General features: G+C 49.2%; 1 protein-coding gene across 2 annotated transcripts in view; it reads right to left on the bottom strand.

The window, feature by feature from the left end:
* DNMT1 (DNA methyltransferase 1) overlaps positions 1-20,763 on the bottom strand; it is a 103,992-nt gene that overhangs the window by 44,382 nt on the left and 38,847 nt on the right. For both annotated transcript variants that reach the window (XM_030197083.1, XM_030197082.1), the window contains exons 15-28: positions 13,484-13,664; positions 13,165-13,262; positions 12,362-12,509; positions 11,647-11,762; positions 11,264-11,465; positions 10,703-10,836; positions 10,411-10,584; positions 9,748-9,972; positions 9,144-9,336; positions 1,876-1,966; positions 1,628-1,759; positions 1,072-1,354; positions 724-865; positions 210-376 (exon numbers count right to left, since the gene is read on the bottom strand). In XM_030197083.1, coding sequence (XP_030052943.1) covers positions 210-376; positions 724-865; positions 1,072-1,354; positions 1,628-1,759; positions 1,876-1,966; positions 9,144-9,336; positions 9,748-9,972; positions 10,411-10,584; positions 10,703-10,836; positions 11,264-11,465; positions 11,647-11,762; positions 12,362-12,509; positions 13,165-13,262; positions 13,484-13,664 — 2,286 coding nt within the window. The remainder of the gene's footprint in view (positions 1-209; positions 377-723; positions 866-1,071; positions 1,355-1,627; positions 1,760-1,875; positions 1,967-9,143; positions 9,337-9,747; positions 9,973-10,410; positions 10,585-10,702; positions 10,837-11,263; positions 11,466-11,646; positions 11,763-12,361; positions 12,510-13,164; positions 13,263-13,483; positions 13,665-20,763) is intronic.

The raw sequence follows: 20,763 nt of genomic DNA, 5'->3' as shown, positions 1-20,763 counted from the left end.
TAACCCAAGCATCCTGACCAGTCTGGAGGGTCTAGAGGAAAGAAAATTAGCAGGTAAGGCCTAATTTCACCTTTTTGAACCTCTAGTCAAACCTTATGTACACAGCATGCAGGGTCAAGCTGCTGGAGACATACAGCAGGTACTAAACCATATAGATTATTCAAGATGATATACGACAAAGTCCAGTGAGCGGGTTAATTGGCACTTACCTCACAATGTTGCTGACAAACTTCTTGTCATCTACTACCACACTGAGCTGACAGGCCCGAGGTGCAAAGACATGCAGTGGCTCAGGGAACATGGGCAGCTTCTCTCCTGGAGCTGCTGCCAAAATAATGGCTCTTCTCCTCGTCTGAGCTACTCCATACTGCCCAGCCTAAAGAGAAGGGAGGGGGAAAAGCCACTGGTTCAGAACTGGGCATTTGGTTTTCTACTAATTGAAAGCTATTAGCTCATGTTTCTATGGGGTTTTTGACACACACTGACTGGGCCAATTGTACCAAAAACACACTTTACAAAGTGCCAGGAAAAAAAACAAGCCTAGCTCCTCACCTGTCTTTCTCTATTCCCTCCTCATCCCCTTGGCATGCTTACTCCTACATCCATACCCATCTCCTCTTTTCTTTTTTGGAAGGGTGGGGGGGGGGGGGGGGGGGGAGGAATAAGATCTTGCTTAACTCTTTGGTCAGATTCTTTCAAATTCTGAGCAAGTCTCAGATGTACCTGCAGCACACCAAACGTGCACTGGTAGCCCATGCGCACGAGGCAACGAAGGGTCAGCTTCAGTACCATGGACCGCTTGAAGGACACAAAGTTCCGGACATTTTCCAACAAGAAGAACCTGGGCCGGTAATAATCGCAATAGCTGTGGGAGACGAACAGCTGCCATTAGCATCGACTTCTATCCAGAATCCAAGTTGGCCAAATGCTACAAACCAGATTCATCCCATAATTAACACCTGCTCCCCTCATCCGTCTGCAAAATTCACAACCTACGTGAAAACCTTAAAAGCTTTTTAGAAAATGCTGTGCTCCCTCTCAACCATACCCAGAACTGGTAGCCCAGCTGACCTGAGAAAGGAAACCACCAGACAGTTCTTGAATTTGGAGTAAGTGCGCGAGTTGAATCTGTTCATGCCACTGAAACCTTGACAGGGGGGGCCGCCACACAGCATCTCCACATCACCCTTCTGGGGCAGCCTCTGTCCTAAAGAGTTGGTCTTCTCGCCAGACATGACCAGCTTCAGCAGCACATTGCAGTCCTCTGTGAAAACTGTGCTTCCGGGGTTATTCAGGCGGAAGGCCTGGGCTGCCGGCTCCCACATCTCAATTGCCCACAATGTTTCTGAAATCCCTGCAAGAGAGAACCACCACATGCTCAAAGCTGAAGATCTCACACCTGACTAAACCATTCTAGCATAAGCACGCCAATTAATGCTCAACCAACCAGTGAGTAAGGATGTCCAAAAAGTGACACAGCGAGACATCCTAACACACCACCACAGAGTTTGGCCAGAGATCTCCCTAGGGACAAGACCCCAGGAGCTGGACTTCTGCGATAAAGAACTGGGGAGCATGCTGCAAAAGGATGGCTAATGTTTTGACACACGAATCTCATTGTGCTTGCCTGCTTGATGGAAACCTTCCGACAATCCTCCACAGCCAGAGAACACATCCAAAGTGCGAAGTTTAGGAACCTTATTGTCTACCGCATGGCTCTCACTCGGTTCCGAAGTGCAGGATTTCCCTTTGCCCTTCCCTATTAAATAAAGAGAAGTGAATGGGTGACTTGAAAAGGATCCTTCATCAGCCCTTGCGTTACCAGTCTGAGCAGGTGAAAAGATGCGAGTTGTTAACCAAAAGCTTCTCAGTTACCTTTGCCTTTCCCCTTTCCTTTGCCTTTGTTTATGGAGCTGCGGGCATGATTTGGAGGGTCTTCAAAGCTCTTTGTTCTTGCATTGTACGCCTGAAAACAAGACAGAAATGGTGTGAATAGATCCTTCAGTTAAACTAAACAATTCCTCAGCATACAGGCCCTTACAAAACCCAAGTATAGACCATTTATTACTCAAAGAACACCATTAACTTTCAAGATGTTAGACCTGTGATCTTCACTAGGTCTGGGGGCCAGTGGTGGATCCCAAAAAAGTGCAGCCCCCCCCCCCCCCCCCCCCCCCACCATGTCCAACAACTTCTATAGAGGTTACTACTGGTGCTATCTCCATAAGGATAATTAGGTTTTACCTTCGTTTTCTTTCCTCTAGTCCCTCCAGCCCAGTCCTAACAGGTGGGTATATCTGCAAGTAGGTGGAGCCAGAACTACTGGCTCATGACATCATCCTAAGTATCCTGTGCAGCCCTCTTGTCACCCAGTATTTAAACAAAACAAAAATAAGGAACTTCCCTAAGTAACCTAGGGATAACCGAGACACAATAAATAAACAATGTAAAAAGGTAGTTATGTAATTGTATGCAGCTTGGTACAGACAAGAAAGAAGAGAACTACCATGCACTGCATCACCCTCTTCATACAGCACTTCATCTTCAGTACACTTGTCAGGTCCTGGACTGATCTGGGGAGAGTTGGTAAGACCTAATTTCAGTTTCCTCACTGGCCCTCCAGAACAGTCCAGATGTATGAGATTACCAAAGCAATACCCACTAAGGGCTGGACTTAGCCAATCAGATGCCAATGTACTCATTCCAAAAGCTGCATCTTGATTTGCTTGCATGTCCAAAGGATTGTGACGACATCCAAATTGCTGCTCTACAATTTCCTGGATGAAATCAACCTATGCTCTACACACAACAAAACCTATTGCCAGGTTGAGTGCACTTTCAAGACTGGTGGAACTGGGCACCCTTGAAAAATGTGAGCCAAAGCAAAGGCCTCCTTAACAAAGCAACCATTACCCTAGATGCCAGATTTCCTAGGTCCACCATACAGCATGAACATTCTTGTGTCCTTTCCACCCCTATATATAGACTCCAAAAGACCTACCTGAACAGATCAACTGCACAGGATATTCTCACCTACTATCTGCTGGAGACTGAGAAATACTGGCTGACACAGGGCTGCACAGGATACTTATAAGTTGACATAAGCCTCTCTACCTGTTGGCAGGAGAGCATATACCCATACATCTGGACTAGTCTGGAGAGACAATGAAATACAGCTGTTCCTCCACGACCCTCCAGACCGGTCAAGACGCGTGGGTTATGTCCTCCTACCAGCAGAGGGAGACTGAGAAACACTGAGCTTTTGAATACTGTATATATAACCTGTGCAGTACATCCACTAGCTAGTATTTTCTCAGTCTCAGCAGAGGTAGAAGGACAGCCTGTGAAGTCTTCAATAGTCTGGTGAGGTAGTTTGGATACTGGGTCACGGGGGCTTGTTGGTTTCCTGACCATTTTCTGTTTCTTGGCATACCCTGGACATGTGTTAAAAAAAAAAAAAAAATCATATTAAGTGCTTCGGGGCCCTGGGTCCGGTGGGGCCCAGTGTTTTCCCCCTGGGGTGTCACACCTATTTTGGGTCCCTCCCCCTGTGCTGCTCTCTGTTTGAGATCCTGGCAGCTTTGTGCCTCGGCTGCTTTCCTAGTACTGTAGCCTTGAGTGCCTCACAATTCTCAGCTGCCAATTTATGTTCCTGTTTCTTTAAGAGCAACAGTGAATTTTCTCCTGCTTGGAACGAACGGCGTTTCAGTTCTTGGTTAGAGCGTGAGAGCAGCGCGAGTGTGTTGAGTGTGAGAGATTTTGGGGCCATTTTGCGCAGCAGTGGTTTTTGCTCTCCTGTTTAGATGGCGGGCAAACTGCTCCGATGTCGTGCGTGCTCCGTGGTGTTGAATCCCCGGGAGCGCAGTGTCGTCTTTGAGGCGAACCAAAGCAGGCGACGGTGGCGGCGGCTCCCCCCCCCGAGTTAACTGCGGAGGTCCCGGCAGTTTCGGGAGTTGCTGGGGCAGCGGGGACGTCGCTCGGGACATCAGCGGCGGTTCCGGTTTTGGTGGGAACGTCCGCCATTTTGTCGGCAGCGCGCGCTGTGGATTCAGCGGTGTTTGGGCCCGCTCCCCCCGTTTTGGTTGCAAAAGGCCCGTCGGAGGCTCCTGGGGGGGGGGGGGGGGTTGGCTTTCCCCCAGAGTTTGTGTGGACCCTCTATCAGGCATGGAGGACGGGACCCCCCCAATTGGAAGAGGGGGCTAGTACCTCGCTAGCAAAAAGACCACGGGTGGATTGGGCGGATGACGGGGAGTTCTTTTCTCCGGGTGGATCTGACGTGGCGCTTAGTGAGCTTGGGGACCCAGAAGGGTTTGAAGGCTCGCAGGATGCGGAGTGCTCGATTCCTGGGGAGGATCCCTTGGTGGTTCGTATTTTCCACAGGGATGAGCTGTCGGAGCTTATAGATCAGGTGTCGGCCACCCTTAAGTTTGATCAGCCAGAGGTGGCCATGGGGGAGGCTAGACAGGTGGACCCCCTTAGTTAAAGGTATCCAGCGGAAAGCCCGGTCCTTCCCCATGAACACGGATCTCCGGGATATGGTTTTTCAGGAGTGGAATGCTCCGGATGCGCCATGTAAAGTCGCGAAAGCCATGGCGAGGCTTTATCCTCTGCCGCAGGAGGATAGGGATTCCTTTAAGGCTCCCACAGTGGATACCGTGGTGACGGCAGTTACTAAGGCCACGGCAATCCCGGTAGACGGAGGTACCGCTCTCCGTGACCCCCAGGATAGGAGGCTGGAATCATTTCTCAAGCGTATTTTCGATCTGTCAGCTCTCGCCTTGCAGGCCTCGGTGTGTGGGGGCCTGGTAGCTCGAACGTGTTTTCGCTGGGCCGAGAAACTTCTGGATGATTCGGTGGAGGTTGGTTCCTCGGGGGTTCAGGAGTTAGCCAAGCTAGAGATGGGATCGTCCTTTTTTGCGGACGCTCTTTATGATTTATTGCGTGTTTCGGCAAAAAATATGGCTATGGTAGTGGGGGCGCGTAGGGCCCTCTGGTTACGCGGCTGGGTCGCGGACGCGGCCTCTAAGGCTAAGCTGTGTTCTCTTCCCTTCAAGGGGTCCATGCTTTTTGGTGAGGAATTGGATAAATTGGTGAAAGGTCTCAGTGATGCCAAGGCCCCTCGTCTTCCGGATTTTCATCCTAAGGCGGCTTCCAGGGGTACTTCCTCCCGAGGTCGGTTTAAGGAGGCTCGTCGGTATAGACCAGGGAGGTCTAGTGGGTCTTCTAGAGGTCGGTTCTTCCAGCGCACCCAGTCCTTTTGTGGGAGTCGTCGCGGAGGGCGTGACTTTTCCGCGGGAGGTCAGGTTTCAGGGCGTAATTCACAATGAAGGTGTGCGGGCCCAGGCTCTGGATCGGGTAGGGGCTCGTCTGAGTATTTTTTTACCAGAGCTGGGCCCAAATCACTTCAGATCAGTGGGTTCTCGAGGTGGTGCGAGACGGATATGCACTGGAGTTCGACAGTTCACCGCCCGAACGGTTCTTGGAGTCCCCTTGTCATTCGAGGCTCAAGCGAGCAGCAGTGCGGGACACTTTGGCTCGTCTTATCCAGCTGGGGGCGGTGGTACCGGGGGCTGCTATTCGATCTATTTTGTGGTTCCGAAGAAGGAGAATGCCTTTCGGCCTATCTTAGATCTAAAGAGAGTCAATGCTGCCCTCAAGGTTCCCTCGTTTTGCATGGAAATGTTGCGGTCAGTCATTGTCGCGGTTCAGGATGGAGAGTTTCTAACGCCTTTGGATTTGACGGAAGCTTATCTCCACATTCCTATTCGTGCCGCTCATCAGCGATTTCTTCGCTTTTCGGTAGTAGGGAAGCACTTTCAGTTCTGTGCTCTGCCTTTCAGACTAGCAACGGCTCCCCGAACTTTTTCCAAGGTTATGGTGGTAGTGGCGGCGGCCTTGCGGAGGCAGGGTATTCTGGTGCACCCGTACCTGGACGACTGGCTGATTCGGGCCAAGTCCAGGTCGGAGAGCGAGATGGCTACTGCTCGAGTGGTACAGTTTCTTCAGTCTCTGGGCTGGGTAGTGAACTTCAGCAAGAGTCATCTGGTGCTGTCGCAGTCTCTGGAATATCTGGGGGTTCTTTTCGATACCAAGAAGGGTCGAGTATTCTTGCCGGGTCCCCGGATTCGCAAGTTGCAGGGTCAGATTCGTCAGTTTCTGGAGGAATCAGCACCGACGGCCCGGGAGTATCTGCAAGTCCTGGGGTTGATGGTGGCCACCATAGAGGTAGATCCGTGGGCCCGGGCGCACATGAGGCAGTTGCAGTTAGCTCTTCTCAATCATTGGTCACTACTGTGTCAGGAGTTGGACATGCGTCTTCAGCTGTCAGTAATCCCACGCCTCAGTCTCCGGTGGTGGCTAGACACAAGCAATCTGGAAAAGGGAATGCCGTTGGAGACCCCGCAGTGGGTGGTCCTCGTCACAGACGCCAGTCTATCAGGCTGGGGAGCTCATTGTCTGGGGCAAGTGGCTCAAGGTCGGTGGACTCAGATAGAAGCTCAGTGGTCCATCAATCGGTTGGAAACTCGGGCCATTTGGTTCGCGCTTCAGGCCTTTCAGGGTCTTCTGTTCCGGAAAGCGGTCAGAGTTTTCTGCGACAACGCCACCGCCGTGGCTTATGTCAACCGGCAGGGGGGCACAAAGAGTCAGGCGGTCGCGAAGGAGACGGCGCTGTTGTGCCAATGGGCGGAGATTCACCTTCTAGCGCTCTCCGCGGCACATGTGGCCGAAGTGGACAACGTGGACGCAGATTACCTGAGTAGGCATACTCTAGACCCCGGAGAGTGGTCTCTGCATCGGTCAGTGTTCGATCACATTGTGTCGGTCTGGGGGCTTCCCATGGTGGACCTGATGGCAACGGCCTGCAATGCTCAAGTTCCGAGGTTTTTCAGCCGTCGGAGGGACCCTCGAGCGGAAGGGATCGACGCTCTTCTGGTGCCCTGGCCTCAGGAGTTGCTGTGTGCGTTTCCTCCATGGCCGTTAGTCGGATGCGTAGTTCAACGCATAGCTCGGCACCCCGGACGGGTGATCTTGATAGCCCCGAATTGGCCGCGTCGGCCGTGGTTCAGAGATCTGGTACGGCTGGCGGTAGCGGACCCTCTTCCGTTGTCAGATTCAGTGGTGTTGTGTCAGGTACCGATAGTTATGCCAGATCCGGATCGGTTCTCGCTTACGGCCTGTCTCTTGAGAGGCACAGGTTAAAGAAGAAAGGTTTTTCGTCCAGAGTCATCACCACGATGTTGAGCTCTCGTAGGCAATCTACTTCGTTGGCTTATGTCCGGGTCTGGAGAGTCTTTGAGCATTGGTGCGCAGGTAGACAGATTCCTCCTTTTCGTGTGTCGTTGACGGATGTATTGGAGTATTTGCAGGATGGTATGGACAGGGGTCTGGCCTTGTCCTCCTTAAAAGTACAAGTGGCAGCTTTGTCCTGTTTTCGGGGTAGGTTCAGGGGAAGTCTTTAGCTTCTAGTCCTGATGTTGTTCGTTTTTTGAAGGGTGTTAAGCTGCTGCGGCCGCCTCGGCGGCAGATGGTACCTCCATGGGATTTGAATCTCGTTCTGGATGCTTTGGTTAGGCCACCGTTTGAGCCCTTGGTTTCTGTTTCGGACAAGGATCTTTCCTTAAAGACGGTTTTCTTGGTGGCTATTACTTCGGCTCGGAGGGTGTCGGAACTTCATGCTTTGTCTTGTAGAGAACCCTTTTTGACTTTTTCCAAGGAAAAGGTTTCGTTGCGGCCAGTACCGTCCTTTTTGCCCAAGGTGGTCTCAGAGTTTCATGTTAATCAAGTCATTTCCTTGCCAGTTTTGGGTAATTTGCCGGGGGATGCGGAGCAGCGTCGTCTGGCAAAGTTGGATGTGCGGAGAGAGTCTTGCGTTGTTATATTGCCAGAACTCGGGAGTATAGAGTTTCTGATCGTTTGTTCGTTCTGCATGGTGGTGCAAAAAAGGGCGCGGCAGCCTCCAAGGCAACGATAGCAAGGTGGTTAAAGGAGTCAATTGCTTCGGCTTATTTGCTAAAAGGTCGCTTGGTTCCTAAGGAGTTTTCGGCCCATTCTACCAGGGGAATGGCAGCCTCTTGGGCGGAGAGTAGTATGATTCCTCTGTTGGATATTTGTCGAGCGGCGGTTTGGTCTTCGTTGCATTCCTTTGTTAAGCATTATAGGACTGATGTGCATGCCAAGGAAGAGGCAGGCTTTGGGGCTGCAGTGTTGACCTCTGGCCTTCGTGGATCCCGCCCGTAGGATCTTTACTGCTTTGGTACGTCCCACGCGTCTTGACCGGTCTGGAGGGTCGTGGAGGAAGGTGAAATTAGATCTTACCTGCTAATTTTCTTTCCTCTAGACCCTCCAGATCGGTCAAGGCCCGCCCTGTCTGTCTATGGATTTTAGGCCAGGAGGTTTGCTTTGTCTGTTGATATTTCTTAGCAGCTGTTGATTGTTGTGTCTATGGTTTCAGACTCTGTTTTACCAGTTTGGTTGGTTTGAGTCTGGACAGGTGTGACGGTGTTTGGTAGTCCACCTGTGGAAGCACACACAAAAAGGGACACAGTAAGAGAAATAAAGAAAGTGTCCAGTTGGCAGTGACCACGTACAGGGTTGCTTATTATAGTTAGTGTTTATGGTTTCTCTGCTTTGTTAGTTTTATACTGGCTAGTGGATGTACTGCACAGGTTATATATACGGTATTCAAAAGCTCAGTGTTTCTCAGTCTTCCTCTGCTGGTAGGAGGACATAACCCGCGCGTCTTGACTGGTCTAGAGGAAAGAAAATTAGCAGGTAAGATCCAATTTCACCTTTTATTTTCTACCTACATCATACACTTCTCCGAGTCTGAACCACCCTATTTCTTGAATACTATGGGAGTTTGGGCACTGTGCAGTTCCGACTCACCAAAAGCCATGTAATCCCCAGAAGAAATGGAAAGAAGAAATGCTACTGGCTGCGTGGATGTGGTTGAAGGAAAATTTGTTGGGGGAGGGGGAGAAGAGTGGAGTACAGTTTATTTAGTTCAACATGAGGGATACTAAAGCTAGTCATGGATCTCATGCCCATTAAAAATGGTAAAGAGTGCAAAAAACAAAACAAAACAAAAAAACAATCACCTGGGTTGGGATTGGGGTGGTGGTGGGGGGGAAGGTGCTTATTACCTCAAGGAAATAGAAACGGTCAGATCCTCCAGAGGAATACTCCTGAATAGATTCAGTCAGGTCCTCACCATACTCCACAGTACAGCGGCCCTGCACATCTTTGAACTCTACGGTGACTTCCTCATCACTCCAATACAGCAGGTTAATGTCAGCATGGTAACTGGCTTTCATGCACTTGTGGGTATTCTCAGGCCTAGCAAGAGAATAAAAACTTCACGATGAAAAGACCAGGTACAAAAAAAAACAAACAACAAAACTTAAAGATTGTGAGCCCTCTAGGGACATAGAAAGTACCTGCATATTATGTGTACAGTGCTGTGTGTACAGCGCTGTGTATGTCTAGTAGCGCTATAGAAATGATTAATAGTAGTAAAAAAAAGCACCAAAAAATTATGACTTCAATTAAGATTAACTGGCTATAAGACTATGTAAGACAAGCACAAAGAGTTCTGCACCAATCTGTGGGACACTAAGGGTAAGTTAATTACCGCATGGTTCTGGGAATAAAGAGAATCCACAGAGTATGCTGTACAGTCGGAGCCAAATGGGGTTGGGACAGTGTCTTGGGACAGTCCTGGTGGGGCATTAAAACCTCTTCTCTTACCTGTAGAACTTGTAGATACGCAGTCTGATGTCCGATTCATTAGGCTTGCCATTGCTACGCTTGTGGCAGTAGATCTGCTTGATGCGACCAATGCGATAAGGCTCGGGAGCATCCAAGTTGCTGCCCTTGATATAGTCGGAGGATTTGCGATAGTATTCTGGGTACATGTCTTCGTCCACATCATCCTTCTTCTGTGGTCGTTTCATGGGACTGCCCAGTTTCACACTGAGGAACAGACTTGGGGAAGTCAATGCTGCAAGCAATTCTAAACTGAGGCCCACTAAGCTTTTTTTTTTTTTTTTTTGGGGGGGGGGGGGGGAGATTTGTACTCAATGCTGCAAGCAATTCTAAATTGAGGCCCACTAAGCTTCTTTTTTTTTTTTTTTGGGGTGGGGGGCAGGGAGATTTGTAGGGTCAATATCCAAAGCAAATCTGAAAACCCTCTTTGGCCTTCTCTCCACCAATACACATCCTCTCCTGGACACATATCCTGTGTGTTAAATCTGGAAATACTCTAAGCAATAAATACAGAACTCCCAAACTAGTTTTCAGATTTTGACTTTTGACACAGTATTTAAGGACTTTATCCACGTCCTTTTGGTGGGAATTTGTTCCAACCTGTGTCATAAAAGACATTACTAGCCAAGAAAAGGAGGTCCTAACCTGAAGGGGAAAGCATCAGGCAGCATCAGGACTCCGTCCCCTATTCTGTACTGAACCCCATTTTTTGTTGCGAGACTGTAGAAGACCCTTCCATCCGCCTCTTCGAGGGGGTCCGAGACTCTGGGCATTTCAGTCTGTCTTATTTCGGCTAGGCGGGTACAGCTGACACAAAACCTGGACAGGAAAGTTTAGACAAACAGAGGCATTTCTTCCTTTGAAAAATACACTTAGTTCTTGCATAGACAGGGGAGGAGGGGGGACAGGAAGGAAAAGATGAAAAGCTGGCACGCACTTGTACTTGTTGTCTTCTGTCGGCTGGGCTTTAGGTGGCGTCTCAAAGCGTGCATATTCCGGATCATACCACATCTGATAGAAGTAGGTCCTACCATCATCCTTCACCACTTTAATATCCACGTCCATTCCCCCCTGCAGGTTAAGGGGAAGGAGGCAAAATGGTACAGTTAAGATCTGCAATTAAATATTTTTATTCACCTCAAGTATCTTGTACATGATCAGGTGCATGGAATGGCTTGTTCCGACAGGCTTATAAAAAAGAACCTAGACCCACCCTCATTTAGCAATACCCATGGCTAGGAAGTCTTTTCCAAAATTTGCAAAAGGAGATGTTTTGGAAGTAAATTTGAGATGTACAGTTTTAAATTGCCTGTAACCAATGGGAGGATAAACAAAAGTGAATGGTTTTCAGGACCTAAGACAGGATTCTGGAACTCAAAATTACCTAAAACTGAAGCAAAATGAAAATTAAAAGGGAAGGACTGCATCTACCGTGTAAAATCAGGAGAACATGAAGGGGTGGGGGGAGGCAGACAGCCCCCAAAAGATGTTTGTGTACCTCCAAGAACCAGCCCTCAGATTGAACCTTGTACACGACATGCACTTTGCCATGGATGTAGGAGAGCTGCATGTCCTCACACTCATCCACCAGAAAGAGTTCCAGAGGGTCTGATGTGGCTCCAAGAATGGTATCCGTCCCCCGGCAAAACCAGTGGGCGTGAAACATCTGCCCACTGCTGTCTTCCCACAGTGCTGTGATTCTGCAACAGGAACACAAGTGGAAAACAAAATACTCTGTATGTCTGCACTCATCTAGAAGGTTAAACTGCTCCTTAAGAAAGGCCAAAAGGCTGATCTATTGTATAACATAACATAACTCACGTGTGAGAGCAGAACCCTTTAGAATACGCTTATTGCAGAGCATGGCATAAGTATGCTCACCTTGCTAGGAACAGAGGTTTTGTGGGATCATCTGGGCTGACTGAAACACAATCTCCAACCTCCAGGGTCTCTGAGTCAACACACACTTTCTGGTAGTACTCCTTCTTCCCATCAGTCTGCAAAAGAAGGCTGATTGTAACACAAAACTAGAAAACAGGAATGCTCTTCATACATATATTTCTACTGCCATAGGAAGGGCAATAGGGTAGAAAACAGATTTAATACGAATAAAGTGTAGACAAAGACAAGAACTAAAGCACCAAATCAATTATTTTGCATATTTAAGTTTCAAAGTTGATTATGGACTTCAGATTCTCCCCCCCCCCCCCCCCCCCAATATTATGCCACAGCATAATACAGCATCTACACTGCACATGCGGAACAGGAGAGTATATCAAGCACAGGCGTGAACCCATACTATTGCACTGGATCAATACCATGATAGGAAAGAGACTTGCATATCCTTATGCCCAATGGTATCTTGTATGATGAAGTAAGGCAAGGTGGGGTGGCTATGGGAGAGATCTGTGAGAGCAGATAAGATCTCACACTGTTAATCCAGCTGCCAAAGGCCATGTGCCAGCCCTTTATAAAGGACTTCAGTCCTGCTATCCTTTCGGACGTGTGTAGGCAAACAGGCAGAGTCTGCCACTTCAAATCCACCAACGGCAGCACAAAGTCTTTCCTGTCAAGAGGCTGGCACTCCTGGCATTACCTTGATTGGCTCTCCCACCCAGGAGATCCTGCTTTTTGTCTGCTTCTTCTTCCTCCCTTGCAGCATTTTCTTTGGCGAAGGCATTTCAGGAATGTTGTCATCCAGCTCCTCATCCTCATCTGCTTCTTTTACAGCCAAGTTTGGACACCTTGAAATTAAAATTACTACCCATCACATATCCAGGAGACGACGACAATGACCTTGACTTTCTTTCCAACCAATATTCCATTTGCTTATCCTGTACCCATCCCCCTCCTGCCTTTTCTACCCTTGCTTACACCTCTCCTACTCCTTCACCCCTGTCCTTCTCTACCTACTTATCACTTTTGTTATTCTGTTATATTTAACTTTTATTTTCTTATCAGAATCCTGTAATCCCTATTACTATGTAAGCTGCATTGAACCTGCTTTAGGTGGGAAAGAGTGGGGTACAAATGCAATAATAATAATAAAATTATAATTCTGTGATTAGTCCATAGGCTTGCGCCTCTACCACCTGGGAGACTGAGAAATACAAACGGACTGCACAGCTAACTTATAGGCTCCACCAGAATTCTGTAGTTCTCAGTCTCCACCCACCTGCTGGTAGACGTGCAAAACCCATCCGTCTAGTCCAGTCTGGAGGGACGCTAAGGAAATGTGTACTTTTTTTTAAATTCTGTGATTGGCCATAAAAATGAGCCAAACCCTTCTAAAGCTGTTGAGAACCTGTAGTGGGTTAAAAAGAATCAGGTAAAAGTGAAGAAAGTTCTCAAACAGACCCCTATTAACAGTGAGCAGAAACCAAGCGGCAATTGCTTTACCTCCTCTGCAGGCAGGCCTGCTTACTACGGCCGCCACCTCCAAACTTGATCATGTCCTGGCAAGCTTTACACTTCCCGCAGTCTGGCTGCTGACAAACCTGCCAAGAACAGAAAAAAAGCCAAATTGGGACCGGCAAACCAATAGTAAGTCACAATATGGCACACATCAGAGAAAAAAAGGTTTTCTAAACTTTTACACTTTAGAGCACTTTATACTTGGGTACTCTAGTCTTATTTCTCTTTGTCATCATCTTTCTATTCAAAGTGCGCTCTCCTCGGCTCAGTTCTCCCGTTAAGGACTTGAACGTTAGTGCCTTACCTCACACACACCGCAGCGCCTGCGCTTTGTGCTGTTCTCCTTATCCTCGTCCTTTTCAATTTGCTCAGAGAAGAACGTGTCAAATATCTGAGAGACAAGCCTGGTTGTGGTGGCTTTGGTTGGCCCTTTGTCCTTATCGATTTTGGTGGGATGCCGGATCGCCTGCCTCCTGGCAGCGCGCCTACAAGAAGAGTAACTGCATGAGTTAAAGAGCCAAAAGGAACATCTGTTCCACCTTCCATTCAGAGCATTATCACTTTCACCGATTCTGGCTCCCCGGCTGCCCCGAGTTTTTCATGTTCACTTATTCACCTCAATTAAAACCCACTTAATGACTTAAGCATATCCAATAACTACAGTGGAGCACCAATAGTATGCGGTAGATGGGAGGCAAAGACCTTGGAACCTTGTACTAATCAGTGCGCGTGTAAGTGAATCTGCATCCAGAGTTGTCATAAAAAAAGTCGCCAAAAATCAAGCACATAACCAGGTTTTTCTGGAGTGGTCTTATCTCATACAGTACAGTCCAGTAAGTTGCACAAACTGTGCCTACAGTTTGTGCCCCACGAGCAGGAACAGAATGCAGTGCGACTGAGTGGGGTTTCCTGTTCTGCTATGCAGGGGGCAGAAGCGTACTATACAATGCAGTCAATGTCGAGTGTTGTGTGCCTCTAACTTTTGCCTTCTGTGGCCACCGAAAAAACTCGTAGTGTGCATGCTTTATTGGTCACTTTTATAACAGAAATCTGGAGGGGGGGGGGGGGAAGAGATGATTTTAAAAAACAAACCTAGGCATCGAGGACTACCACATACAAACAAGTCCCACATACAAACCCGGCATCAGAAGGCATGTTGCGATCGTGCACAACCCAGACCTACTACTACTACTATTTAGCATTTCTATAGCGCTACAAGGCATACGCAGCGCTGAACAAATATAGAAGAAAGACATTCCCTGCTCAAAGAGCTTACAATCTAACAGAAAATAAATAAATAAATAAAGTAAGCAAATCAAATCAATTAATGTGAACGGGAAGGAAGAGAGGAGGGTAGGTGGAGGCGAGTGGTTACAAGTCAAAGGAGAAATTAGACCTTACCTGCTAATTTGCTTTCCTTTAATCCCTCCGGACTGGCCCAGGATTGGACTGATGGGTTGTGCACGCCTTCCAGCAGGTTGGGAGACTGAGAAAAAAACTCTGACTCTAGCGAGCCAATAGGAGCCCTGGTCATGTGACCCTAGCCTCAGTATTTGATTAACAAAGCAGAAAAAAAGGGAAGAAGACAGTCTGTGCCCCGAGGAATTCCAGCAACCAGGGAGCACATATTGGAAACGTGCTCTAACAAAGGCTCACCGACAACTCTCACCAGAGCAGCAGTATGGCCTTATCATCATGGCTCACCGAAAACCCTAACCAGAGAATCGGTATGGTCGAACTGTAATGGCTTACCACATACTCTAACCAGAGCAGCGGTATGGCCTGACTGCATTGGCTCACCACGTACCCTTACCAGAGCAGCAGTATGGCCTAACTGAAAAGGCTCACCACGTACCCTTACCAGGGCAGCGGTATGGCCTGAACAGGAGAGCAATGATTTCTCTTAAGTTTTTTTTTTTTTTCATCATCATTTATATTTTCAAACGTATATGTAACCAGCAAAAAACAGCTCTGCAAACAAATAACCTGAACATCCAAATACAGACAGAAAGTTAGCCCAAGGGAGGGACCTGGGCCGGTCCGGAGGGATTAAAGGAAAGCAAATTAGCAGGTAAGGTCTAATTTCTCCTTCCTTAGCATCCCTCCGGACCGGCCCAGGATTGGACTGATGGGACGTAACAAAGCAGTAGTCCTACGGGAGGGACCCCAGCAAGCCCGCTGAAAGTACCCGCGACGCAAAGACCGCCTCCTGTCGACACTGAACATCAAGCCTGTAATGTTTAGAAAAGGAATGGAGAGAAGACCAAGTCGCTGCCTTACAGATATCCACCGGTGGAACCAAAGAGCACTCGGCCCAGGACGCTGCCTGCCCTCTAGTTGAATGAGCTTTAACAGAGTCCGGGACTGGTTTACCTGCCAAAAGGTAGGCTGACGCTATCATTTCTTTGATCCACATAGACAATGTGGGCTTGGAAGCCGACAACCCCCTACGATGACCAGCCACCAGAAGAAAAAGACGGTCCGTGCGACGAAACTCCTCCGTAACAGCGAGATACCTTTTAAGCACTCTCCTAACATCCAGAGTATGCAACTGTCTCTGCTCCTGATTCCCTGCGGCTGACCCCAGAACAGGAAGAAAAACTGACTGGGCCAGATGGAAACGGGACACAACCTTAGGCAAAAAGGAAGGAACCGGACGAAGAACCACTCACTCCTTAGAAAATTCCAGAAAAGGAGATCTACATGAAAAAGCTTGCAACTCCGAAACTCGTCGCGCACAGGCAATAGCCACCAAAAACACTGTCTTAAGCGTCAAATCCTTCAAAGAACACGATCGCAAAAGGTTCAAATGGGGGTTTTGTCAGCGTGGTAAGAACCAGGTTAAGATCCCACGATGGGAAAAATGATCTGACCGGAGGGCGAAGAAGACTGACACCCTTCAAAAAACGGACCACATCGGGAAGACTAGTCCAAGACTTACCCCGAATCTACCTCTGAAGCAGGAAAGAGCTGCTGCCTGCACCTTAAGAGAAGAAAGCGACAGCCCTTTATCAAATCCTCTCTGCAGGAAATCTAACATCTGAGCTACGGACGCCCGAAAAGGAAGAATACCAAACTCCACACACCAGGCCTCAAAAATTCTCCAAGTGCGAATATAGTTGAGAGAGGTGGAACGCCGCCGACACCGAAGCATAGTGGAAATCACTGTCGCTGAAAAACCCCGCTTAGCTAGAAGGGCTCGTTCAAGAGCCAAGCCGTAAGACAAAATCGAGCCGGATCTGGATGCGGAACTGGCCCTTGCTCCAGTAAAGTCTTGTGAAGTGGAAGCGGAAGGGGAGACGCCACCAACAGACGTTGCAGATCAGCGTACCAAGGCCGTCAAGGCCAGTCTGGTGCCACCAGAACTACCGGTCCCCCGTGTTCCTCTATCCTCTGTAGGAGACGACCTATCAGCGGCCACGGAGGAAACACGTAAAGAAGGCCCGAGGGCCACTGCTGTGAGAGAGCGTCTACTCCCTCTGCCCTTGCATCCTTTCGGCGACTGAAGAATCGAGAGACCTTTGAGTTGAGACTGGTGGCAAAAAGATCCAGAACTGGAGTGCCCCAGCGGTCCACTATCAGCTGAAACGCCTGATCGCTGAGAGCCCATTCTCCCGGGTTGAGAGTGTGTCGACTGAGAAAATCGGCTTGAACGTTCTCCACTCCTGCTACATGCGATGCTGAGATGGCCGAGAGATGAACTTCCGCCCAGGCTAGCAGACTCTCCGCCTCCCGACACAAGAGGCGACACCTCGTTCCTCCCTGGCGGTTGATATACGCCACTGCCGAGGCATTGTCTGACAGGACTCGTACTGCCTTGCCTGCCAGTAGAGAACTGTAATGCTGCAGCGCTAGCCTGATCGCCCTGGTCTCTAGAAAGTTGATGGACTGAACTGCTTCCAGCTGAGACCAGAGCCACTGGGTCCATTTGCTTAGGCAATGCGCTCCCCAGCCTCGCAGACTGGCATCCGTCGTTAACTGTATCCAACGAGGAGGTTCTAAAGGCATTCCTACAGTGAGATTCTTCATCCTCAGCCACCAGAACAGAGAGCTGCGCTCCCTGTTGCGAAGAGGTAGTCGCATCTGTATCGAATCCCTCTGAGAGGACCACCGGGACAGAAGGGACCACTGAAGAGGACGCATGTGCAGCCTGGCCCAGGGAACTACCTCTATTGTGGCTGCCATGGAACCGAGGACCTGAAGATAATCCCGCGCCGACGGACGGTGCTGGCGAAGTAAGTCCTGAATCTGAGACCGGAGCTTTACAATCCTGCCCTGTGGCAGAAAGACACGGCCCCGAGCCGTATCGAAAACGACCCCTAGATACTCCAGACACTGAGAAGGAATTAACCGACTCTTGGGTACATTTATTACCCAACCTAGAGACTGTAAGAACCGCATCACCTGGTCTGTGACTCGGCAACTCTCCTGATAAGACTTTGCTCTGATTAACCAGTCGTCTAGGTATGGATGAACGAGAATACCTTCCTTCCTGAGAGCCGCGGCCACCACGACCTTGGTAAAAATGCGCAGGGCCGTCGCAAGACCGAAAGGCAGGGCGCGAAACTGGTAATGCCGCCTCAGAATTGCAAAGCGCAAAAACCTGTGGTGGGCCGGCCGAATAGGAATATGCAAGTAGGCCTCTGTGAGATCCAAGGCTGTCAAGTATTCTCCCTGGCGCACCGCGACTATGACTGAGCGAAGAGTCTTCATACGAAAGCTTAAGACCCTGAGCGCTCGATTGACCACCTTGAGATCTAAAATAGGACGAAAAGAGTCTTCCTTCTTGGGAACTACAAAATAAATGGAATGGCGGCCTAGCCCGTACTCCGCAGGAGGAACTGGACAGATAGCCTGCAGATCTAAAAGCCTTCGTAGAGTGTCCCGAACCGCCCTCGCCTTGAGAGGAGAGCGACAGGGAGACACCAGAAAAGCGTCTGAAATAGGCCTTGCGAACTCTAAGGCATAACCGTCTCGAATAATCTCCAGGACCCACTGATGGTGGGCCCACCTCTGATAGAACTGAGAGAGACGAGCTCTGACAGGAACCAGAGGAGAGGCCCTCGCACCTTCATTGGGAAGAACGACTCTGGGCTTGAAAACCCTGCTCCTCTGCGAGGACCCCGAAAGGACTGAGTCCTATTGCCAAAACGAGTCCTAGGAGGCTGATAACCGCGACCAGCTGAAAATCTACGGAAGCCTCTCACTGAACTCCTACCAGAAAAAGAACCTCGGTTGGCTAGACGAGGCCTATCCTGCAGTAGACGAGGAACTTTGGCATCCCCTAAGGAATTAACCAGCTTATCTAATTCTTCTCCAAACAAGAAAGAACCTTTAAAGGGAAACTTGCTCAACTTTGACTTGGAGGCCGCATCCGCCGACCAACCCTTCAACCATAAAGACCGGCGAGCAGCGACCCCCAGAGCCAAGGACTTAGAAAATGCTCGCAGCAGATCATACAGAGCATCAGATAGAAAAGCTGCTCCCGTCTCAATTCGAGCTACCTCCAAATCGATAGCTTGCAGATCATCCGACGTCCTGTCCAAGACTCTCTCGGCCCACCTAAAGCAGGCTCTAGCCACCAAAGAGCCACAAATGGCAGCCTGTACTGCCAATGAAGAAACGTCAAAACCTGACTTAAGCAGAGAATCTAGCCTTCTATCCTGGACATCCCGCAGAGCCGTGCCTCCATCCACGGGCACCGTATTGCGCTTAGCCACCGCTGACACCACTGCATCCACCACCGGGACCTTAAGCATAGCTTTATCTACTTCTGGAATCTGATAAAGATGAGACATAGATCTAGACGGACGAAAAGCCGCATCTGGGATCTCCCATTGTGCTTTAATGACATCCCAGATGTCCTGATGCATGGGAAATGTTTTAGCTGCGGATCTAGACCCCTTGATCAAAAAGTCTACCTTACGGGTCTGAGGAACTGGAGGAAGATCGTCAAAATTCAAAGTAGAGGAGACCATAGCAATAAGCTCCTGCAAATCATCTCTGTGAAAAACTCTAGCTACAGAAGGGTCATCCCCCTGGACAAAAGAAGCAGCCTCAGGATCTGAGGAAGCAAAATCAGGATCATAGGAGGCATTGTCCATCAGATCCTCCTCCTCCTCCTCTAAATAGGGCATCTCCTGATCCCAAAAAATCCCATGCAAATCACCTTCCCTCGATTTCTTAGAGGGAGGAGGAGCAGGACTGGTAGTATCTCCTGCCCCCATCCCTGCATCACCTTTGTGCATCAAAAACGCCTGGTACATCTGAAGCACAAACTCAGGAGGAAAACCCCCAGCCTGAGCGGGCCCAGATTGTACCAGAGCTGAGGAATTCAAATTATCAACATTTGATACAGGTAAAATCGCAGGCTGCGAACGCGAAGACAGCTCCGTAGCCGGATTCAAAATGGCCGCCGTTCGCGCCAAATCCAAGGGAACGGCGTCCTGACGCGTGCCCGAATCCTCCGGTACCACAGAAATAGACCACGACGGCGAGGAGCTCGGCCCCGGCAAAAGCGGACCCGAAGTCGAAGGAGAGGAACAATATTTACAAGAACCGGCGGATGAAACCCCCCGCCGCTGACAGACAGCGCAGCGCTTCAATTTCTCCGACATCGCGGAGACGCGCGTGCACGCGCCGGAACGGTTCGCGCCAAAAACAAATAACAAAATTTAGCGATTAGCCAACTACACACCCGCGAAAAGAGATCTTAAAAGACTCCTGAAGAGCAACTAAAATTCTCCGAGTCTTTCTTTCCGTTCCTGTCTTTTTTTTTTTTTAATCCACTGCTGCTGATACTGCAACAGACACCATAGAAACAGACACCAGAGCTGTGTGCTCGTTAAGTCTATGGGGAAGCTCTGCTTAGCTCTGTCCCCCTTTTTTTTTTTTTTTAAACTTTAAACTGGCTGCCTCTCCCAAAGGCAACAGCCCCTTTGCTTGCCAAAAGGGGGCCCTTCCCTGAAAATTGTGATCTTTAGCAGGGAGATGGGGAAGAAAGAAAAGGGGGAGGGACCCGGGACACCCGAGTATAACACCCATGAGGCAAAAGATAAATGCTAACAAGCCTCCAAAGAATTCCTCTGGCACAGACTAAAATAAACACCAAATTTCAGAACAGACAGACAAAATAAAAAGTTTTGAAAATAACAAAGAGACTAAAGGGCTCACTTCCTACCTGCTGGGAGACTGAGAAAATACTGAGGCTAGGGTCACATGACCAGGGCTCCTATTGGCTCGCTAGAGTCAGTTTTTTTTTCTCAGTCTCCCAACCTGCTGGAAGGCGTGCACAACTCATCAGTCCAATCCTGGGCCGGTCCGGAGAGATGCTAAGGAAAGCAATGTTAAAGAGGTGGGCTTTCAGTCTAGATTTAAAGGTGGCCAAGGATGGGGCAAGACGTAGGGGCTCAGGAAGTTTATTCCAGGCGTAGGGTGCAGCTAGACAGAAGGCGCGAAGTCTGGAGTTGGCAGTAGTAGAGAAGGGAACAGATAAGAAGGACTTATCCATGGAGCGGAGTGCACGGGAAGGGGTGTAGGGAAGGACGAGTGTGGAGAGATACTGGGGAGCAGCAGAGTGAGTAC

Source organism: Microcaecilia unicolor, chromosome 3 (genome assembly GCF_901765095.1).
Source record: "Microcaecilia unicolor chromosome 3, aMicUni1.1, whole genome shotgun sequence".
Classification (NCBI taxonomy): domain Eukaryota; kingdom Metazoa; phylum Chordata; class Amphibia; order Gymnophiona; family Siphonopidae; genus Microcaecilia; species Microcaecilia unicolor.
Note: the sequence above shows the minus strand (reverse complement) of the source record. Positions and strands in the feature narration are given on the sequence as shown.